Below are 23,081 nucleotides of genomic sequence, written 5' to 3' on the forward strand. Positions count from 1 at the left end.
TTGCTTTCAGATTGAGGAAATTCTCACATCAAAGACTCTGGCTCTCTTTCAAAATTAATTGCAGTATTGGATTCCGTAACCCTTTTCAGGTAGAACGGTGTAGACCCTGAATTTGATAAATACCTCCTACTCTCTCTGTCCTAGAATTTTTGCATTGATTTTTGAATCGTTGACCTTTTAGATATTGACTCACTTGTTGGAGAGAATTTTGTTTACTGCAGAAACAAATCCAAGAAAATCCATCTTTTTGTAAACGTGGAATGCAGCTTATTTATTGTGTGAGATAATAGGACATGTGGCTTGTTCAAGGTGGAAAAAAGGGCAACTTTAAAAAAGAGCAAATTTAGTTTTGTTTCCTTTATGACAGAGCAGGGCATGAGGTAATTACTTGATGCGGAACTTTGCTTAGGGCCTGCTAAATGTACTAACAGAGCCATCTTAGCATAAAGCAAAGACTGCTTCTCAATTGGGCTAAGCAAAAACAGGTCCTAAATTGAGCTAAGATATTACAATTGAGCAACAGGATGATTTTGCTTCTCCTATCCTGTGGAGATACAGTGGGAAAAATTAATTTGGGAACATTTGTTCGGAGTGGTCCCTCAAAACTGCGGGTCTGATGGGTGGATCATGCTGTTCAAATATCTCAATGTTTTTATTCCGATGTGGCCACCAGTAACAAGTGAAATGTGCCAAATTCCTGCTTGCTGGCTCTCCTCACTTCACAATAGATGAACAACTGCAAAGTTTTATTCAGCATTTAAGCCTGGAAGTGTGTGTATATCTGTTTAACTGGAAAGGTTTGCACAAGCTGTTCAGGTTGGGTTGTTTAATGTGTCTGCTGACATCAGATTCAAGATCTGGGTAATAGTAACATGTTATTTCGAAGGCTGAGTAAAAGGGAGTCCTTCTGCTTTCAGAAACCTCTGTTGTCTCAACCCCAGTCTCTAGCTCAATCCCATCTCTTCTGTTTCATATTCTTCAATCTGAAATGCTGGAATGCGGTTTAGTTGGAGACCATTTGAGGATGGAGGATAGTTTTAATTAATGATAGCGATAGATGAAAGAGCCTTTAGGAAGCTTTCTTAACAACTTTTGTCCCCCATAGAAAATGATATTTTAAAAATAAAGTTGAGCATTGCAAAGAAATCATTTAATCTAGTTTTTCAATGTTTGTAGTGATTAAAATTCTCACCCACTGTCCCTTCAATGTATTGCTTTTCTTTGAGAGTATTGCTGTTTTAATCCTTGGTAAGAATTAGGTAATTTTGGTTTTTTTTCATGTTTTATTCTGCTTAGTAATAGCTTTTCTTTGACATTCTTTCTAATTTGAAATGTCTTTTAGGAATCTTTTAATCTTCATTTTGCCCACTTTCTTTTGAAGTGCCCATTACCACTCATGGTTGTAATTCGCAATCAGTCTTACCCTGTTATAGAGTCATGGAGGTGTACAGCACAGAAACAGACCCTTCAGTCCAACTCGTCTGTGCTGACCAGATATCCCAACCTAATGTAGTCCCATTTGCCAGCACTTGGACCACATCCCTCCAAACCCTCCTTATTTGTATACGCATCCAGATACCTTTTAAATGTTTCAATTGCACCAGCCTCTACCGCTTTCTCTGGTGGCTCATTCCATGCGCGCACCAACCTCTGCATGGAAAAGTTGCCCCTTAGGTCCCTTTTTGTATCTTTTTCCCCCTCACCTTAAACTTATGCCCTCTAGTTCTGGACTCCCCCAATCCATGCCCCTCACGATTTTGTAAACCTTTATAAGGTCACCCCTCCAGGGAAAACAGCCTCAGCCTATTCAGCCTCTTCCTGTAACTCCAATCCTCCAACCCTGGCAACATCCTTGTAAATCTTTTCTGAACCCTTTCAAGTTTCAAAACCCCTTTCTGATAGGAAGGAGACTAGAATTTCAAAAGTGGCCTGTACAGCTGCAACATGACCTCCCAACTCCTGTACTCAGTACTCTGACCAATAAAGGAAAGCATACCAAATGCATCCTTCACTATCCTATCTACCTGCAACTCCACTTTAAAGGAGCTATGAACCTGCATTCCAAGGGCTCTTTGTTCTGCAATACACCACAGGACCTTCCCATTAAGTGTATAAGTCTTGCCCTCATTTGCCTTTCCAAAATGCAGCACCTCTCATTTATCTAAATTAAACTCCATCCACCACGACTCAGTCCATTGGCCCATCTGATCAAGATCCTGTTGTACATTGAGGTAACCACCTTTGCTGTTCACTACACCTCCAATTTTAGTGTCATCTGCAACTTACTTACTATACCTCCTATGTTCACGTCCAAATAGTTTATATAAATGATGAAAAGCAGTGGACCCTGCAACAATCCTTGTGGTACTCCACTGGTCACAGGCCTCCAGTCTGAAAAGCAACCCTCCACCGCTACCCTCTGTCTTCTACCTTTGAGCCAGTTCTGTATCCAAATGGCTCGTTCTCCCTGTATTCCATGAGATCTAACCTTGCACACCAGTCTCCCATGGGGAACCTTGTCGAATGTCTTACTGAAGTCCATACAGATCACATCTACTGCTCTACCCTCATCAATCCTCCTTGTTACTTTTTCAAAAAACTCAATCAAGTTTATGTGACATGATTTCCCATGCACAAAACCATGTTGACTATCCCTAATCAGTCCTTGCCTTTTCAAATAAGTGTACATCCTGTCCCTCAGGATTCCCTCCAACAACTTGCCTTCCACAGACGTCAGGCTCACTGGTCTATAGTTCCCTGGCTTGTCTTTACCACCCTTCTTAAACAGTGGTACCACGTTAGCTAACCTCCAGTCTTCTGGCACCTCACCTGTGACTATCGATGATACAAATATCTCAGCAAGAGGCCTAGCAATCACTTCCCTAGCTTCAGTGTTCTAGGGTACACTTGATCAGGTCCTGGGGATATATCCACCTTCATGCGTTTCCATATATCCACCACCACTACCTCTGTAATATGGACATTTTTCAAGATGTCACCATCTATTTCCTTACATGCTTTAGTATCTTTAGTATCCTCTTCCACAGTAAACACTGATGCAAAATACTAATTTAGTATCTTCCTCCTCCCCCATCTCCTACTGCTGTCTTGCTGATTTTTGAGGAGCCCTATTCTCTCCCTAGTTACCCTTTTGTCCTTAATGTATTTGTAAAAACCCTTTCGGAATCTCCTTAATCCTATTTGCCAAACCTATCTCATCCCCTTGGCCTCCTGATTTCCTTCTTAAGTATACTCCTACTGTCTTTATGCTCTTGTAAGGATTCACTCAATCTTTCCTGTCTATACCTCACATATGCTTCCTTCTTTTTCTTAACCAAACCCTACATTTCTCTAGTCATCCAACATTCCCTAACATCCACACCACCTTTTCCTTTCACCCTAGCAGGAATATGCTGTCTCTGTACTAGTTATCTCATTTCTGAAGGCTTCCCATTTTCCACCAGTCTCTATTACCTGCAAACCTGCCCCCCCCAATCAGCTTTTGAAAGTTCTTGCCTAATGCCATCAAAATTAGTCTTCCTTCAATTTGTTTCCTCCTGTTTGCTGAAGAATTTCTCATTGAATGAAGGCATGAAGATGAAGAGGAAATTGTTCATAAGTTGTCAAAGAATGAGCAAAAATGAGTTTAAATGTCTGTTGAAAGTTAGAAAAAAAGCCATAAGACTATAAATTTATTTTGGATTTGTTTTTTTTTCCCTGGTGAATGATTCTCCTCTGCATTTCTTAAAAGCATCTTCCACTTTCAGATGCTGACTCTGCAATTTTTGCCAGCGCTCTGTTTTTATATTTCATTTTCAATGTTTGTGCTTTTAATTTCATCTTTCCTGTTACAGCCCAAGTTACATTAACTATTTTGTTTGAGATTTAACTAATTATATTCTTTCTCTGCAGAGCCTGAAGCCTTCACCCCATCTGTTTACTCAGCTTAGTAAAGTGCTCAAGTTAAGCAAGGTCCAAGAGGTAAGAACACCTTTGTGTTATGTGGCCTAACAGTGATCTTTTTTAGCAGATAGCCATGTCTGTTTCTAACTTGTTATTGGCGCAATTATTTTGTTGTCTCATGATGCATTTATGTTTTAGGTCATCTTTGGCCTTGCATTGCTGAATTCTTCTAGCTCAGATCTGCGGGGGTTTGGTGAGTAACTTGTTGAAACTATGTATTTCAACCTGTGTTTGAAAGTGCTGTGAAACTAGGCCATCTGAAATTTGCACTTTGGTTCTATGGAAGCTTGACTGAGTTCCACAAACTCTTTATCACCAATCTGGGCTTGAATCCAGTTTAGACTAACCTACTTTGCTTTCTCCTTTTGGCTATAATACTCCAACATAATATATTGGCTTTGATTCTGTTTGTTGACATCAACGCATGACGCTTTATAAACGAACAATTTTGCTCAAAGGCGTGAACATATGGATGTTGTTGGAAACATTTTGATTAACAAGGAGTTATAAACAGTGAAGTTAGAAGAAGGAAATGACAAGTAACTAGTGGGAAACTTGGAATAAGATTCTCAAAGATTAAATCTACTGACTGGAGTGTGTATTTAAATTTGTTTGCCTAATTATTCAAGCTACACAAGGAGTTTGAGAAGGAGTAGCTTAGACAACTGCACTTGTTTCCAAACTTGAGTTCAATCAGTTAATTGTTCCAATTACAGATGAGTTGTACAGTCACTATAAGCAACTTAGTTGTCTTGGCTAGTCAAACGTCAGTTCTGAACTGCCTTTCAAATAGTTTTTTTTTGGGTTTGGGCATTTACCTGAACAGTCCAACACTCAACAATTTTTATTTCATGGTGCTTCCTTTTTTAAAAAAAAACTTGCCTGTTCCATGTTCCTGATTGTTGACTATCTTCGGCACTTTGGAATTGTACAAGGTTCTAGAACAACAAGGAATTGGATGCCACTCTGTTCTTGGATTATCTGTTTCTGTTGGACCAATGGTTTTGTTTGCAAGATCAAGTTATCAGTATTTTATATGTCTGGCTTTCTTTAAAAGAGGTTTAAGATTATTTTATAAATTAAGTAAAATGTTGATTGCCAACTTTTCACTTCAGGAAAATGATAAACTGTTCTTTAGTGAATGACGAATGTTGATTCTGAGAATTTGATCAAATAGTGCTGTTCTTTGCAAGAAAAGCTAAAATTAATTTTAAACTGTACAATTGGAAAAAGAGCACTATACTTAATTGCATATGATCTGTTTTATTTGAGTGGTGTCAATGTGATTATTCAAACCCTGTTGTTTTGAAATGGGTTCAGAAAATAATTGTCTTGTAGAATCTTGATTATCCATTAAAACAGACGGGTCACTACTATCCCACCACAGTGGGAATTCTCAAAGTCGAGCTGTCAATTTTGAACAATTTTTACCTGTCTCCGTCAGTCAGACCCAAGTCTTTTACAGAAGCGCACGCCTTAATCTACTTGTGGAAAGCTTTTCCATTAACTCGTGTCACTGGAAAAAGATATCAATTGATATTGCCTCTTTAGCAAAGTTGTTTCTTTTGAATTGCAGCTCTCCAGTTCGTGAAACAGAAACTTCCCGATCTCCTGCGATCTTACATCGACGCAGACGTAAGCGGGAACCAAGAAGGTGGCTTTCAGGATATTGCAATAGAAGTCCTACACCTGCTCCTCTCCCATCTGCTGTTTGGGCAAAAGGGAGCTTTTGGTGTTGGACAGGAACAAATTGACGCTTTTCTTAAGACCTTGCGCAGAGGTAAGCAAGACATGATTTCTAATACCAAAGAGTCAAAATGGTGTACCATCAGCAGGGAGCAGCAAATCTTTCCGCCCAGAGTGATGAAGATCTAAATTCATGGCCAACAGGGTGGTAGCGATAGAATTCTTCATTGCATGTAAACCAAAATTCCTAGATTTGTATTTGAATTGCTTTAATTGACAGGGCTATGAATTAAGACCTGGGAAATAGAAATAGGCTGTGTAGTTCTTTTCCTGAGTTATGGAGGTTCTATCTATATGTTACCATATAGATGTATGCCAGAGTATGCCTGAAGCTTCCAGTGCCAGCCATCTTCAAATTTTTTTGTAATTCATTTTTAGGCATTGGTAAGATTTGAGTTACTGTTTGATTCGAATTACCCTGAGAAGGTGATGCTAGGTCACTTAAATGTGCTGAAAGTGTTTGCAAATGTTTGAGAGTCGCGCACCTTCAGCATCTCTCCGGTTTAACCTGTTTATCAAGTGAGCAGATCAGCCTTGGAGACTGATTTGAAGGTATTGATTCTAATCCTTAGCTCAAGCTAAAGGAACAGATTTCAACTGTTGGAGTGGTTGGGTGTGAGAGATTTATTTTTTGCTTTGGGGTGCTTTGAGTAAAGTAGGCTTTGGGTTCTGCTCCTGATCAATTCCTAAATGTGTTTGATTGCCTGTTAGATGTAGAACAAGTCAGGAGTGGCTAGTGTTGAATGTAATCTGAAATTACTGCCATCGTGAGTAATAGTTGTGAAAATAAGAGAGGCAAAGATGCCGAGTAACATGCCAGCTTCTCTGCACACAGTCATTGCCTTTCGGAGGGGTGAGTCAAGAAGGAGATTGCTCTGACTTGTCTTGTTTAACTATATGGAGTCATAGAGATGTACAGCGTAGAAACAGACCCTACTGTCTAACACGTCCATGCTGACCTGATATCCTAAATTAATCTAATCCAGTTTGCCAGCACTTGGCCTTTATCACTCCAAACCTTTCTTATTCATATACCCATCCAGATGCCTTTTTAAATGTTGCAGTTGTACCTCTGGCAGCTCATTCCATACATGTACCACCCTCTGGGAGGAAAGGTTGCCCCTTAGCTCCCCTCTTAAACATTTCCCCTCAACTTTATGCCCACGAGTTGTGGACACCCTATCAATGACCCTCGTGATTTTGTAAACCTCTAACTACAGATTTGCCTTTCCAAAGTGCAGCACCTCACATTTATCTAAATTAAACTCCACCTGCCACTCTTCACCCCATTGGCCCATCTGATCAGGGTCCCATTGTAATCTGAGATAACCTTCCTTGCTGTCCACTGCACCTCCCGTTTGGTATCATCTGCAAACTTACTAACTATACCTCTTATGCTCACATCCAACTCGTTTATATAAATGACAAAAAGTAGTGGACCGAGCACTGAACCTTGTGGCACTCCACTGTTCACAGGCCTCCAGTCTGAAAAGCAACCCTCCTTCGCCACCACTCCCCTGTCTTCTACCTTCGAGCAAGTTCTGTATCCATGTGGCTAGTTCTCCCTATGTTCCATGTGATTTAACCTTGTCCTCGGGATGCTGCAGCACAGAGGGAAATTGTACTGCACTTTGCATTCCCATACTATAAGTATATTCCTGAGCTGCAGTTCTCCAGGTGTTGGTCATCTTTGCATACCTTATCTAAATTGGTATTCTTCATAATTGTAGATCGTTTTGATGGCATAATCAACTTTGGGGACAGGTGATTTGTTGTTCCTCCTAAGTTGTATGAGGAGTTACTTGGAATTGGCTGTGCCTAATGGGAAAGGGTGAAGGAGCATTCATTAAAACAGAGGATATGTGTGTCTGTAGGTGATTTGAACCAGTTTGCAAGTCATGTGGGTAGAAGTTGAAGGGAATGTTTTTGGAGGGATTTTCTTTCTTTCAAGCTCACCTGAAATGCCTGTAGAAGAACTGCAATTGTTACTAATTTCCTAATTTTTTCATCTACCAGATTTTCCGCAAGAGCGTTGTCCTGTGGTGCTTGCACCACTACTATATCCTGAAAAACGGGACATTCTGATGGATAGAATCCTGACAGATTCGGGAGGGATAGCGAAAACGATGGACAGCTCACTGGCAGACTTTATGCAAGAAGTAGGCTACGGCTTTTGTACAAGGCATGTATAAGTCTGTTCATGAATATTATTCAAAAATAAACAAATCTTAGTTTGAGTTGAATTTCTAGTTGTTGCAGGTAGTTCTGGTCTGGAGCTACTGGAATTTTTCCCTTGCGCAGCTTTTTTTCAATGAACAACTATTCTGTTTTCATTTCAAATTGTTACTTCACTAGTGGGTTGATTTATGGATATTAAATTGAGCACACCTGGCCCCTCGTGTCAAAGTATAAAGTATGACTATTACTGTTGGAGGAAGCAGTGAATTCTGCCAGTTCAAATATGAGCTTTTTAAACTCTTTTAATCGATTTAAGCCCTTTTGAGGGTAAATGCTTTTGTTGCACCCACTCCAAATATTCTCTTGCCAAAAGAAACAGATTTATTAAACACAGTTGACCTGATTCCAGATCTCTGCAAATGCAGCTGTAAACTGACTACCAGAAGATGTATGAAAGTAGCTTAGGAGTATGACTTGCATATATTTCTTTCCCTCCATTAGAGCCACTATAGTAACAGCTGGGGGCAACAGGGAGGGAAGAGAATTAAAAGGTGCATTGTATGGTGTATACCTAGCAATTGAAAATATTGTTTGCATTTTGATCATTGAGATTAATTTTCCTTTGTGGGAAAGTGAGACCCTTCCTTTTTGAAAGAACGGTTTGATTGAAGTTGTTGAGCTACCAGTTTGGTGAAATACTATTTGTGTGTGATCATGCTGCGCTGCACCAATAAGTAGTGACCCAGTTTATGCCTATATAGAAAGTGAGATGGATTCCATCCTGGATTTAACTTTGGAGGTCTTGATGCTGAGAGTTGAAATGATTTTTGTAAGCTTTCAATGTGTTTGCAGATTAGATACACTAATTATCTAATAAAATTTATTGCAGAGAATTGTACAATTATGCTTTTTGGAGTGGGAGTGAAGAAGGAAATGTGAATACTAAATAGTAAATCTTTCTGTAAAGAAATAACAAGGTTTAAACAGCTGTGTCTCCTCAAGTAGAGAATATATTGATCTTCCCGTTTGTAATGACAGTGACAGTTGGGATGCTAGGTTGTACGTTAGAGTTAAGGTCAGGTTTGCACTTAGAGTATCGTGACAGGCTTTGTGTGCTTTACTTTAGGATGGAGGTGAGCACAAAAGGTACAAATGTGATACATGGAACGAGAAGAGCCTTTAATATTAAGGGAGATCATAGAAGCTAAAGCTGTTTGAAATGATAAACTATTGAGTTAACATACTTTTTCTTATTTGATAACTAGAGGTGTAAAGTTAAGGCTCGGGCACAGATCATGTTTCTTAAACATAAGCTTATTAGGATATGGAATGGCCTACCAGAACCAATAGTGGAAACATAATCTGGCGTGGAAAGGACAGTAGAATTTGATTCAGACCGTAACTCTTTCAAAACATGTTTTTGACTTTTTTTTTCTGTTGTAAAATTCTAATACTGTAACATTGGTTGGATTGGGCATAAAAGTTAAATGAGACATGTTAAATGACTTAGTGTAAAATTGCAGCATCCGTACGGAGCGCATAGACCTTTTTAAAATCAACTATAACTGACACTGTTTAACATGTAAAACGTCCTTGTTGAGAATGCAGATACCTGCTCCTTAGATTCTGCATGGCCTTTTTTTTTCTTCCTGTTGCCCTTATTCTCTCTGTAGATAACTGAAAGGTCTACTTGGCATTTCTTATGTAACACAGTTGGATTAGAGAACTTGTACAGTTGTCTATTGTGCCTACTAGCTGGTGTATTAGAAAATTATTTTGAGATAGTATTGGTAATCATGTGGGAAAATGTGGGCTGATTAGGAAGAGTTGGTGCAGGTTTGTGCAGAGGACATGGTGTTTAACTAACTTGCTGGAGTTTATTTTGAAGACTTAATAAAGAATTGTTGATGATAATACTGTTGATGTGGTATACAAGGACTTCCAGAAGGCTTTGAATACAGTGCTATGCAACTGACTTAAAGGAAGATTCTAGGTTATGATATAAAGGGGACAGTAGCAACATGGGTGCAGCATTAGAAGAGTGATGGGAAGCCACAATAGTCTATGCATATTTTTGAGCTGTGCAAGATCTCAATGCATTCACATCTCGCCTACAAGGAGGCACCCAGAGATGTACACAACACTCCACCTGAGGTCTAAGAAGTGTCTAATGCAAGTTCAACATCACCTTCCCCTTGTACTCTGTCCCACTCTTAATAAAGCTGAGAATACCGTATGCTTTATCAGTTGCTGTCCACCTGTCATGCCAACTTCAGTGAACTGTGTACATAAACGCTCAGGTCCCAATGCTTCTGCACTCCCTTTAGAATTGTACCACCTATTTTATGTTGTCTTTCAGTGTTCTTTCAACACCCTCCCAAAGTGATCATCTCAACTTGGCTGCATTGAACCTCATCTGCCATCTATTCGCCCACTCCAACTTAGCAATGTCCGTTTGGACTTCCACACTGTCGTCTTCACTGTTTATAATTCTTCCAAGTTTAGTGTCATCTGCAAACTTTTTGAAATTGGCCCCGGCTCACAAGATCCGGATCATTCATGTATATCAGAAAAAGCAAGGATTCCAACCATGACCTCTGGTAACCCCAATATAAATCTTCCTCCGCTCAAAAATATGCATGAGAGGGTTAGACAGAGTAGCTAGGGTGAAGCTGTTACTGCTCCTTTTAAAAGAAAAAAAGGATATGGGGTAAAGACCAGGAGATTGACATTGGGTAATAGAATCGGTGTAAGTATGGTGGGCTAAAAGGCCACCTCTACACTAACAATTGTGATTCCTGTCTAGATACAACTGGTCACATAGCACAGTGATGCAACAATTTCTTCTTGTACATTATTTAGAGTTTACGTTTTTTGTCTACAGATTCTGGAAATCTCTGGTCCATTCTACATCTGTTATAAAATAGTGAATCCGTGAAGCAATAGCGTTACTTAACATTACTAGTGTTTTATTAGTTATGTAGATCTGAAGCCCTAGATGTAGAAGATTTAAGAGAATCTTACAGGACTGTGTTGCAAAATGATGGGAAGTTGTTTCTGTCCAGTATTCCCCATAGAATTGTTATATCCTTAGATTGTGACTGGTGGTTCGTCTATTACCATTGTTCTCTTTTATAAGTTGGAAGCCTGTGAACTTGCGTGCAGTCACCATTTTACCAAGGCAATTATTTTAATGAGAGGCCAGTGTTATGTGACTGAAATGAGATGATTTTGAGATACTGATTGTTAAATCTGTCCCTTGTGATTTATGTCTTGATGAAAATTGTAGAGACTTAATTTGTTTTATATACTGACTTTTAAGGAACTAATTGGATAGCAGACACGATCAGGATCCTTTGTGAGCTTTTAAATTTGTGCTCTGACTGTAGTAGCAACATGCAACTTGAATAGTTTGCTGTTGAGTTTTGTCTAGTTGCCAAATATGTGAGCACAGGTAAGTGTTCCTTTTCCAACTTTGCAAATTGTTTGTTTCTGCTCTTAAGGAATAAGACAAAGGACTGCTTTGACAGCCAAAGATACTTTCCTAAAAACACTGCAGTTTTGGCAACCATTTTAGTATTGAGTCAAAGTTTCAGTTAAAGAAATCTCTTATTTTTAGTTCTGTAATTCCAAATCACTGTACCTAGAAAGGTCTTTCTAACTAAATCAACATGACTTTTTCTTATTAGCGTTGAAGAATGCCGCCAAATAATTTTGCAGTTTGGTGTTCGGGATGTGACTGCATCTCAGGTTGCCAGGGTGCTGGGAATGATGGCTCGGACGCATTCAGGCCTGACCGATGGCATTTCTTTACAAGTAAGCATGATAGAAGGAAGGGAAAATGAATTTGTGCTGTTTGAATTAAGGAGACACAATATTGGTCTGAAATACCTTATTTTGTAATGGTTGCTTGTTGTCACTGTTCTATCCAAGTATTTCTTTGTCCAAGCTCACTATTTTAGCTTTGTCATTCTCTCTGGTATTTCATTGAGTGGCAATACTGATCCTCAATGATGTGCCATGCATTGAAAATGTCTCTAAAGTGACAGTATCACTGCACGTTTAAAAGTTGTCTCCAAGCTAAGTCTGCGTTCAAACACCACTTTCAGTGTTTCGGCTTCTATATCTTTTGTGGTCAAAGTTTAAAAATCTCACAACACCAGGTTATAGTCCATCACTGGCACTTCAACGTCATGGCACACCCCAATCCAATACCGACACCTCCACAACCCTTTGTGTTGTAACAGTTGTGAACTGGAGGTGTGATCGTATTCAGTCCTGATGGGTTTCAGTCCCCATTCTAAAGTTATCCTCAAACCCTTTTTTTGAAATCTTTGCTACTCTATATGAATTGTCTGTAGCAGTATAGACTGTATTACTGCTCTCAGGAGCCATAACTGTGTTTTAAAATTTTTGGTCTTAATTATCTGTCTGCCTGTCTGTATATCTGTCCAACCTTAACTAAAAACCTTAACTAATCTCTTTACAGTGAATTGCTCATTTACTTCATGCCTGCAAAATAGCTGTTCCTATAGTCCCAGTACTTTCTTAGTAAAGATGTGGACCATATATCTGCCGCCTCTTCTGAATCTCCTTTTCCCCATAGCCACCCTTTTCTGTCGTTCCAAAATTCTACCAAACTCCACTTAGTATTGTCATGTGTTGTATCTCCCTGTCACCTTCTCTACTTAATGGAACTGTTACTGTCCATTTCCAAACCAGCAATACTACTCCTATTTTTCTGGCAATTTGACTAAACTGGTAAATTTCTTTTTAACTTTGGTCTACACTCCTACAAAGATCTTGAGAAACAATTGTATGTTAATTTAAAAATTTTCCATGCATTGGTTTCATAGTTTGTCCATGTGTATACTCTTCCCATTTACTTTACTGTAATGGTTAGTTGCCTCTGACACCTTACTCAGGTAAGCTATGATCTGAACAACATTGATGGTTTTAATTTAAATCACCATCTCAGTAAGCAGTGTACACAACTGCTTCCTTTTGCCATTTACTTCTCCGTAGTATTTGCAGTCAGCTCAATTATAATTGCAAATTGTTTCCTGAGGCCAACGACTGTTGTAAATCTACTAACACCTCATGTGAAGATTTTGTTCATGTCGCGAGCTATAAATTGTATATGTTCTAACTGCAGCAGCTGTAGAGTTGGATAAGTAACAGTGCTCTTGCAAGTTGGGTAATTGGCAGAAAATGTTTTGTATCATCAAATTATACTGACTGGTGATTTTAATTCCTAGTGGCAATTGTTTTCAACCTACTACAAGTGTTGAGACAGATCAAGGCCAGTACAGAAAATGTTAATTTGAAGTGTTTGCTTGAATTCTGTAATAATTCAGTTCCATAAAGACCCAGCAAAGATGATAAAGCAATGTCTTATCTCTTGGCCCTAGCAGCTCCTTAGGGATAATTTAAATAAAGAAATCAGACTTGGCTTAGCCTATAGCTCTCTGGCAAATGAACTGGAAAACTTATTATTCTGACTTGATTTTGATTTTCGCTAAATACTTTTGTCTTGGCTTACAGTCTATATCAGCCCCTAGTAGTGGAATCTGGAGTGATGGGAAGGATAAAAGTGACTCTGCACAAGCTCATACCTGGAATGTAGAAATATTTATTGATGTTGTGAAAGAAGTGGTAAGTAAACTAATAAACCTCTAATAAAAACTTCAAACTCGGCACTTGCGACTTTTCTTGGAAGTTCTCAAATGCATTTGACATAGAATGTGTGACTTTGGTGACTATTGTTGTGGTGGAGGAAAAGGTTGCATCTTTGGCCAGATAATCAGAAATAATAAAATTGTCAGTGTAGTTCGTAACTCCAACTGATCAAGCTTGCTTGCTTTTCAGAATAATAAAATATTAAAAGCATTTGATGATGACCGAGTAATACAAAAAGTTAGTCATTTCTATCTAGAAACAACTAAGGTCAAGCAAACAAAAAATCCCATTATTCTTGTACCACAAAGGTGTGAAGGCAGTATTTTCTATCCTGCAAGTTGCTGTATGTCTATGTATGAAACCTTCAAAACCATTCTCCATGTTTCTGTAACCACATTCTACTTCTGCCCTGAAAAATCTCTAAGGGCTAAAAGCTGAATGCAAATCATTACGTTTCAGTAAATACTAACTCCTCCTGTTTGATTTTACTACAGGAAATTCCATAATACATTGATTCATTCCGATTGGACTTTGCTCAGGCAGTTTAGAGATTTGAAATGGTGTAATGTACTATTCAGTTATCCAGTTGTGAACAGCATGCTAAAAATAGTCCGTCAAATTTCACCAGACAGCAACACACTTGAGAAATCTAATCACACTTCTGTGCAAGATTGAGAGATCTGTTTAGACTGAATCGCTGAATACTTATCAGTTCACGACAGAATGATTTGCAGGGAGTTATTTTTATCTTTGCCTTTGTTTACACACAATTTTCATTAGACCTACTCACCACCCCATGGTGGTGCTCATACATAAAACAAATTAAAATAACCAATGTAACTTGAGGGAGATAATCTTGCCCATTGTCGCATCTAATATTTCAAATGTACTGAAGTGCAGTGATTCACCGTAAAGTGTTGTCATGGTATTTGGGTGAAAGTGGCAACCATTTTTTAAATATAGCCAAGACAAACAGCAAGGTGAATGAACATTTACTCTGCAAACTGATCAGTATTGGCTCAGGAAAGTGGCTTTTACAGGTAGGTAGTTTACTAGTAATGAAGGATTGCACTTTCACTCTTGTTTGACATTGTAGCAGTTTCCAGAGACATAGTTGAATTGTGCAGATTGAGTTAACAATCATTGTTCCTATCTAGTGAAGCATTTTCTGAAGAGTTCTTTTACTGACTAGTCTGGAGAGGTTTACTCAAGCTCATCCCAGTATCGGTAATACTTTAGAGAAGTATGGGGCAGATATAGAAGAGAGAACATTAGGCTAGTTATGCAGAGTAGCACTGTTGGATAATTTGTGTTTTCACCTTCCCTCATGATGAGATAATTTGGTTTGCAGGGAAACCTGGATACCACAACTAGCATGAAGAGTAAGTTTGTGCCAGAGGCACTTTGTGCACTGCTGTCTTTAGGCTCTGGGCGGCACATCGCTAACGCTACAGTATCAACAAACCTTCTTTCAACCATTGCACACATTAGTCCATAATAGCCTTCTTATCTTAGTTCAGTACCCTGCATTGCCCCCAACTGTGCCAGCAGCCTCTGTGCTGAGTAAACAAGCTAATTCCCATTGTTGATGTGGTGACCTATAAAGAACATTTTATTCATTTCATTCACATATTGCTGCCTAAATGCTTGGTAGTTTAAGGACTCTTCAATCTCCAGGCAAAGCTCCTGACAGTAACTTCTAGAATTCTAATAGAACTAACTAAGGTATAGTAAGCCCAGTGCAGTTCATTTAGATACAAAGTAAAAGTGCAGGTTCAGGGTTACAAAGTACAAGCTTGGGACCGATGTGGAAATATTTCATTGCAGACTGGGATCTGTATTGGAGCAAGTGGATAGGAAGTGTGGCTGATGCAATTCAATGGGCTTCTTTTTAAAAGTAGCTAGGTGTTGTAACGAGAAAATAATGGGGGTGATTTTATTGATAAATGGTTCGACCTCGTTTTAAGCTGATTTGGGTCAATTTGATACATTTTAACATAAAAACCATACATTTATGTAGAGCTTTACACAACCACAGTTGCCCCAAAGAAATTTGCAGCTGAAATAATACTTCATGAAATCTAGTCATTAGCGCAAGGAAGCCAAGTTGCATACATTAGGTTCTTACAAGTAGCAGTATGATGACCAGATGTGTTTTTTGGATTTTGATTGAAGGTTAGTAGGGTTAACTGGCCTTCTGTTATTACATGTAAAACAATGGAACCTTCCACATCCACCTGAGAGGGTAAAAGCGTCCCTCAGTTTAATATTGCATTGGAAAGGTGCACCTTCCTGTGGTAGTGCAGCACTCCCTCAGTACTGCGGTGTTAGTCTGGTATTTACCTTCTTGTCTTAGAGTGGGGTATGTAGCCACAACCTACGACTTGGAGGCAAGAGTACCATCAGCTGATATGCGTGTTCTGCAGTCAAAAGCTCATTAGCGCACTTCAGCAAACTGATGTTGAATTGGATGATGTAATGGTGAAATCTAGAGAAACAAACACCTTTCCTGGTCTAAAATTAGAATAAGCACAATGACAGGATGCGGATTTCACATCTGTGCCTGTTGAATACGTTTTCAGTTTTGTAATATTTTTGAGATATCTATTGATTACTTACAATTTGGTTGGTTGTATTGTCAGAGCAGCTAAATATTGGTTTTAAAATTTTGCATATTCATCAAGAGAATTTCATCATTCATCAATGTACAGGTTAAAGGGCTTGTAAGATAATATGGTGAATTGCATAAACATGTGTGAATTTGTTGCAGCTGTCTGTCTTATCTAGTCACCCTGCAACAGAAGCCAGATGGTGACTTAACAGCTGTTCCAATTACTTTGGTATTTTGTATAATGTCTGTTGTGTGAGCTTTAAATAGCTACATTTTTTACCTTTCAAGCTTCAATATATTGATTTTTTTTTCTCTCTATCGGTGTACCTAGCTTGGATTGCAGGCATCCTTTTAAAACAGCTCAAGTTTCTTTGACTTAACATTTCCTGTAGAAAATGCTTGTTTTAAAGTTCTTAGAATTGGAAAAAATGGGAGAATCTGTAAGTGTTCTTGATGATACTAATGTTAGGAAATATGAAATTTAATTCCTTGTGAATGCTGAGTTCTGTGTGGTCAGAAAATGTCAGATTGCATACAGAAGTTAGCAACACTCTTCTACCTCTCTGTCACTTTTTATGACACATCCACTGCCTCTGATTTGCTGAGATGCTTACTCCTCATCCAGTATTGGATAATCGTACATTTCTTCCAATTTAGTATTGGAAAGAATAAAGCCATTGCAGTAGTTACCACAACTCTTCCATGGCTACTGACCCCAACCCAAAAGTGAAACCCTACTTATGGTAGCTTAGTTAATCCTGAGCTAAGTTCCTGATACCATATTCTCTCCTATTATCGAGATCACCTCCTCCACCTCCATAACATTGCAGAAACCAGGGAAAAACAGGCAATGTTTTCCCCCTCTCCAGGCTCCTCTAATCCAATGCTTTTCTGACCAGCTTCCCATATACTCTTGGTAGACTAGGCTTACTGCATATCCTGACTTGTAATAATTCCTGCTCACTTATCATCTTGTGCTTGCTGATCTCCAGTAGTCTATTTAAAGTTTGCATTCGACCTCTGTATTTTGCCATGGCCTCTTTCCCCTTCCCTCACCCCTATTTTGTTCAAACTACAGACAGCTGTGCTTTCAACTACCTTTGGCCTTAAGCACTTGAATAACTTTTTAAAACCCGTTTTATCTTCTGCTATCTTTCCTCTTTAAGCTGCTCCTTTAAACTTCATTTGTAGGAAGTCCTTGGTCACTTGTTCCAATACCTGTTTGAGGCTGTGTTGAATTTTTGTCTAGTAGAGCTCTTCAGAAGTACCATTGAGCATTTTACTATATTAAAGGCACTATATAAATGTAAGTTACATTGGCTAATCCTAATGGCGGACAGTGATTTTTCTGCTCATTATCTGAGTTGTGGTTTTAATATGTAACCACTTGATTGTATCAAATGATCTCTGCTGGAAAATAAAAGTGACTGGCAAGGGCTTAGTTTGTCTTGGCTGCAATGAAGCACAGTTAAGTAGATAGCTTCTGAGCTAGTGGAAGCATACCTTAATAAGAAATAATGCTTTGAAAAGTAGGTGGTGAATGGGCTCATTGGAGGAATGTAAATTAAGAAGTTACTGTTTATAATCACCCCTAATTGTTCTTTTTCACAAACGACCAGTCTGTTTTGTTCATTCTCTGTTCACAGCTTATTTTACTTATAGTAAAATTCCCAAAGTGTAAAAGGACTTGTTGGAGTGGTAAATTATATGCTCCGAGAGACTGACTATGAAAGCCTTTAATTTGTAAACCAACCACAAAGGTAGACTGTGCCATTAACAAAATAATAACAAAACTCTCATTATATGAGCTTCAAGTTTTCTGCATGTCTTCATCCTGTCCAAGCAAACAAAATAGTTGAACACCATTCTATAGATGAGCTGTGTAAATGTGGATGTCTACAAAACTATCATTAGGAGCTTCTGAAGGCAAATTACTTGGTAATGGTCCAGCAATTGTAAGTGCTAACCTTGCTGTTTACATAGGTCGTTTCTGACCGACTGGTTTAAGCAATCGGTCCTAGTACATAATGTGTTAATGGATTTCTGCTATATTACCAGTCAGAGCGTGATCTTTCTACCTACTGTTTTTAACATACCTCAAAGAGGGCAATGGCAGGGTGTTTGTTCCGGGATGAATTCTGTATTTGTATTAAACAGAAGCTGAAGCCTGAAATGTTAACCCTATTGATTTTGGGATGAGCCAGCTACAGGTTTAAAATCTTTGGATTGCTTCCGAGGCAGTGCAGATTAATAGAAGTGCACCTCCAGGTGGCCCATTGATGAAGTTGCATGAGATGAGACATATGGTCCTTTTCTCACTATCTCCCCGGCCAAGGTGTGTGAAGCATTCTACTTGAGAAGTTTACCCTGCCCAGAAATTTTGTGATCTGGCAGTTTTTAGTTTTAAAGCTTCTAATATTGCACGTTCCATGACACAATTAAATTTCTTTTTAAAACTGTGAAATATCTTTTGACAATGCCTGACAATTCGACAATATCATGGGATTTATACAGAGAGTTAGGGAAGGAGTGATTTTACTGGAATAACTAATAGAAGTCCTTATATGCATGCTGTCTTTGAACTTCTAAGTTTTGACTGGTCACATTTCAGGCAGTAAATTCTCACTGGAAAACCCTGTTCTTAACTGGAGCTTTTCATAATTGGGATTAAACTGTCTTTATTAAAACCCAGCTGTATTAAGACGAGTTACACAATGCCTTTTGACTTTGCAGCAAATCTAATTTTGCCTCTGAAACTGTTGCATACGGAGAGAAAAAAAGAGGTCATTGAGAATCTGAAATTCTGGGTTGTGCCAATCATTGAGCCATCATAAAATGATAAATATTTGAACGTTTGTTTCCAAACCTATCTGTGGATCGTTTATTGGTCTCTACATAGCATTAAAATGTTTGTCATTGATTCTGAAAGCTTTCATGTCCTTGAAGTTGTTTCAAGCCTTCCAATGATGTTTTGGGTGAATGGATAATGAGAATAACATGACTTGAATTCTGATTATTTATGCTGTTAGAGTTTGGGAAATTATTGGTCAATGTGTAGACCATTTTTGTCGTCATTGATTTTAGTTTTAGAAGATTCCATTTTGAATTTGTTCCCTGTTGCCATTGAAGCCTCAATGATTGCAGCCGAACCTCCCCCTCGTTTAGAACCTTTGATTCAATGCTTACTTATGCATGCAAACTTGGATAAAAGAAAAAGAAAGTTTGCATTTATATAAGGGCCTTACATGAATTCAGGTGACCTGCTAAACTGTTTTCAATCAAGTCAATAATTTTGAATTGTGATCACTGTATTGTGCGAAAAGATTTAGAGGTGTGTATATACATCTCAGGATGAATGGAAAATATGCAATCCACACCACAATAACTCAGCCTAAAGCTAGCATCTCTGAAAAACCTGTTTGGAATCCATGAATTGCTGATTATCCCTCTCTTGTTAATATAAGATGGGGCTTCTGAAGGGTCAGCATCAATACTACTTGTAAGTATTTAGGCTTCGTTATTTGCCTAAGACGAGTTATGCCAGCTTGTCCCAGCAAATCCTCATATGCTCTTTCTCATGGATGGGTTCACTTATGATTTGCCCTTCTGGATGATGTGAACTAAAGTCTGTTTAAAGCCAGTGGTGCTTTTGGAAGGCTCTGATGTTGCAGGATAAAAGGAACATTCTCAACAAAACATGAGATCCAAAGTTTGTTTTTTTTAAAAATAACATCCCTACCTTCTGTGCAATCATCAAAAAACTCAAGTCATTTGAATGTAGGTTGTTTCAAAGATCATGAAAATTCAATGAGCAAAAATTTCACCAATAAGAACCTTGCAAAAACGCGAGATGTAGTGACACTAATAATAAAGACCAAGCTAACGTGGTGGCTGGTCTGAAAGTCTGATGTTCTTCAGGAAGATATTCTACAGTGAGTTGAGGCATGCAAATATTTTGTCAACTTAGATATAAGGTTTTTTAAACAACCTTTACAAGATTTGGTATCTGGGTTGATGCTGTTGCAGGAAAAAGTGACGATGATTTGTAATGCCCTAACGAACTTTTGAAGCAAGTCATGTCCAACTAATTGAAGAAATGAGAACCCAAAGAAAGTGAAGAAATAAAATCCATCTCCTTGCTACTCTTGGCAGTCATTGTCAGGTCTACTAAATATTTCCAGCTATTTCTGTTTTCACGTTAATTTTATCCCCTTTTTTCTTTTCAGGGTGTGGTTATGATTTATATTTTGAATTTGAACAGCAGCTGTTTGATCTGTGCTTTCCACCTCACCCGAGCTTTTTTTTCTGTCCTTTTTCTCCCCATTTATGATTAGACTAGATTACTTAGCGTGAAAACAGGCCCTTTGGCCCAACAAGTCCACACCGACCCACTGAAGCGCAACCCACCCAGACCCATTCCCCTACATTTACCCCTTCACCTAACACTACAGGCAATTTAGCCAGGCCAATTCACCTAACCTGCACATTTTTGGACTGTGGGAGGAAACCGGAGTACCCGGAGGAAACAAACGCAGACAGGGAAGAATGCGCAAACTCCATACAGTCAGGAATTCTTCAATTCCTGAGGCAGGAATTGAACCTGGGTCTCTGGCACTGTGAGGCAGCAGTGCTAACTACTATTATCGATTGCTGAATTCCTCAGTCATCCCTCTTGTTCCTTCTCTAGTCTCGTGTATTTCCATTGCAAATCCAGCCAGTCTCCCATGTTCTATTCTCTTGCAAATTTGAGATAATCCAAAATTTCATGTCTTGCACACATCCAATCTCCTTCGTCCTGTGCTCACTACTGTCTGAGATAACTGTGATCAGCGAATTCTGGTCTTCTGAGCATTCACATGCCTTCAGTTACCTTGGCCTTGGGTTCTGCACTTTCTTACTGCATCTTTTTCCTCCCTTCAGACCCTTCAACACTTATCTCATTGACTAAACGTCTGAGTTAAATGGCCAAATATCCCGTCATGTGGCTCTGTCATATTTTTTGTGCTAGAATGCTCTTCTGAAGCATCTTGGGATGTTAAAGGCACATTGGGGAGAAAAAAACAGCAAATCCACTGATTTAGTTTGTGTTGTACGGAGGGTATATTTACCCTGAACACATTAATGATTTTGGTACTATTTACACTAGTTTAAAGATTGGAAGAACCTTTTAAGCAAATGCCGATTCTTTTTAATTTAAAACTGGAATAATAAGATATGGCAGCCTCCAGCCAAAGATGCAGAGGAAAATAGTCATTGTAATCTTTGCCGGAGAATCTGGATGTCTTTCCTTCCAAAGCAGTTGCACTTGTATTTCTCTCCTTTAGTTTCCACCTAGAATAATGTATGTCATGCATTTATGTTGACGACTTACTTCTCTGCACTGGTTGCGAATAAAATCGTGAACTTGTTTTTTTTTCCCAGAATCCAAACCTAAATTTTAAAGAAGTGACTTATGAACTGGATCACCCAGGATTCATCCTTCGCGACAGCAAAGGTCTACAGATAGCTGTGTATGGAATCCAGAAGGGGATGGGGATTGAAGTCTTTCCTGTTGATCTCATCTATAGGCCTTGGAAGCATGCAGAAGGACAGGTATATTTGCACAGTGGAGACGTTTCAATGATTAGTTCTCGAAGATAATATATTGTCAGCACTTAAGCTTTTCCTTAAAATCTCAGCTGATGGTGAGCTGTGTAATCCATTGTCACATAAAGTTTTTTAAACAATTTCATAAATGTGATCAGGAGAGCAATTTCTCTTATAACACAGCACCTTTTTATTACAATGGGAGGGAAGGTGGAGGTCAACTGTCATTTTTAATATATAAATATGAAGTTGAGGTTGTAATCCTGAAGTCCAAGCTAATGTTTTGACAAGCATGGGCTCAAACCCTGTCATGAGAACTGTTGAAAATGAAATTCAATTAATAAATCTAGAATTGAAAGTTAGGTGCACTAATGGTGGTGATGAACCTACTGTTGGTTTGTTTTTTAAAAAACCCATCTGGTTCACTAATATCTTATAGGGAAGAAAATCTGATTTCCTTACCCACTCTGACCAACATGTGACTCTCGACCCAAAGCAATATGGTTGACTCTAAAATGCCCTGTCAAGGACAAGTAGGGATGAGAAACACATGTCCCACTTGCCCATTGAAACCATAAAGGAAAAACTGCAGGCATTACCTCCTTGGAATTATCTCTTGTTTTTTCCTAATTCCTCTGGTATTTTGAGTTATTTCCCCTCCTCTTCTGAACGCTTTAACAAGGCAGCAGTTTAGCTCTTAGTCAGACTTCTGTTTTGTTTGATAATTGTTTCATTTGAATTGTAAGAATAATTGAAGGAGACTCAACCCAGCTGGAGTGCCCTGTATTACATAGCAAGTTTAATATAGACAATGCAGCACATAGAGGCAATATCTCTGCCAGTTTTTAAATGTTAGAATCTGTAGTTTTGAACTCACCATAAGTGGAAACCTGCCTTTTCCCCCTCTGTATCTGCCTCAGATCTTCTCGTGAGACTATAAGGCATTGCCTAGCCCACTTCTGCAGTCGATTCTGCACAGCTGTCCAATGAGATCACGGTTGACCTGATAATTCTCAACTCCGTTCCTACCTTATCCACACAACCTTTGATTCTCTCTCTCTCTTTTTTTGGAATAGTAAATCTCAGCGTTGAGTATAATTAAAAACCCAGCATCTGCACTAAAGAGTTCCGTGGATTCACTGTCCTCTGAAAGGAGAAACTCTTCCTCATTTCTGCCCTAACTGGGAAGCCCCTTACTCTGAGATTGTGCCCTCTAGTCTGGTCTGGTCCTAGTTCTCCCACAATTGGAGGTAACCTCTCAGACTTGTAGAGTAGAATCATGAAACAGTACAACATTTTAGGCCATTCAGCTCAATGT

The 23,081-nt window shown here is 38.8% G+C and overlaps 1 protein-coding gene across 8 annotated transcripts in view; it reads left to right on the forward strand.

Moving 5' to 3' along the window:
* The window catches only part of cnot1 (CCR4-NOT transcription complex, subunit 1), a 161,645-nt gene that overhangs the window by 47,263 nt on the left and 91,301 nt on the right, over positions 1 to 23,081 (forward strand). For all 8 annotated transcript variants that reach the window (XM_072547597.1, XM_072547601.1, XM_072547599.1 and 5 more), the window contains 7 exons: positions 3,913 to 3,981; positions 4,102 to 4,156; positions 5,540 to 5,743; positions 7,726 to 7,891; positions 11,577 to 11,703; positions 13,432 to 13,542; positions 21,599 to 21,769. In XM_072547597.1, coding sequence (XP_072403698.1) covers positions 3,913 to 3,981; positions 4,102 to 4,156; positions 5,540 to 5,743; positions 7,726 to 7,891; positions 11,577 to 11,703; positions 13,432 to 13,542; positions 21,599 to 21,769 — 903 coding nt within the window. The remainder of the gene's footprint in view (positions 1 to 3,912; positions 3,982 to 4,101; positions 4,157 to 5,539; positions 5,744 to 7,725; positions 7,892 to 11,576; positions 11,704 to 13,431; positions 13,543 to 21,598; positions 21,770 to 23,081) is intronic.

This window comes from Chiloscyllium punctatum, chromosome 26 (genome assembly GCF_047496795.1).
Source record: "Chiloscyllium punctatum isolate Juve2018m chromosome 26, sChiPun1.3, whole genome shotgun sequence".
Taxonomy (NCBI): domain Eukaryota; kingdom Metazoa; phylum Chordata; class Chondrichthyes; order Orectolobiformes; family Hemiscylliidae; genus Chiloscyllium; species Chiloscyllium punctatum.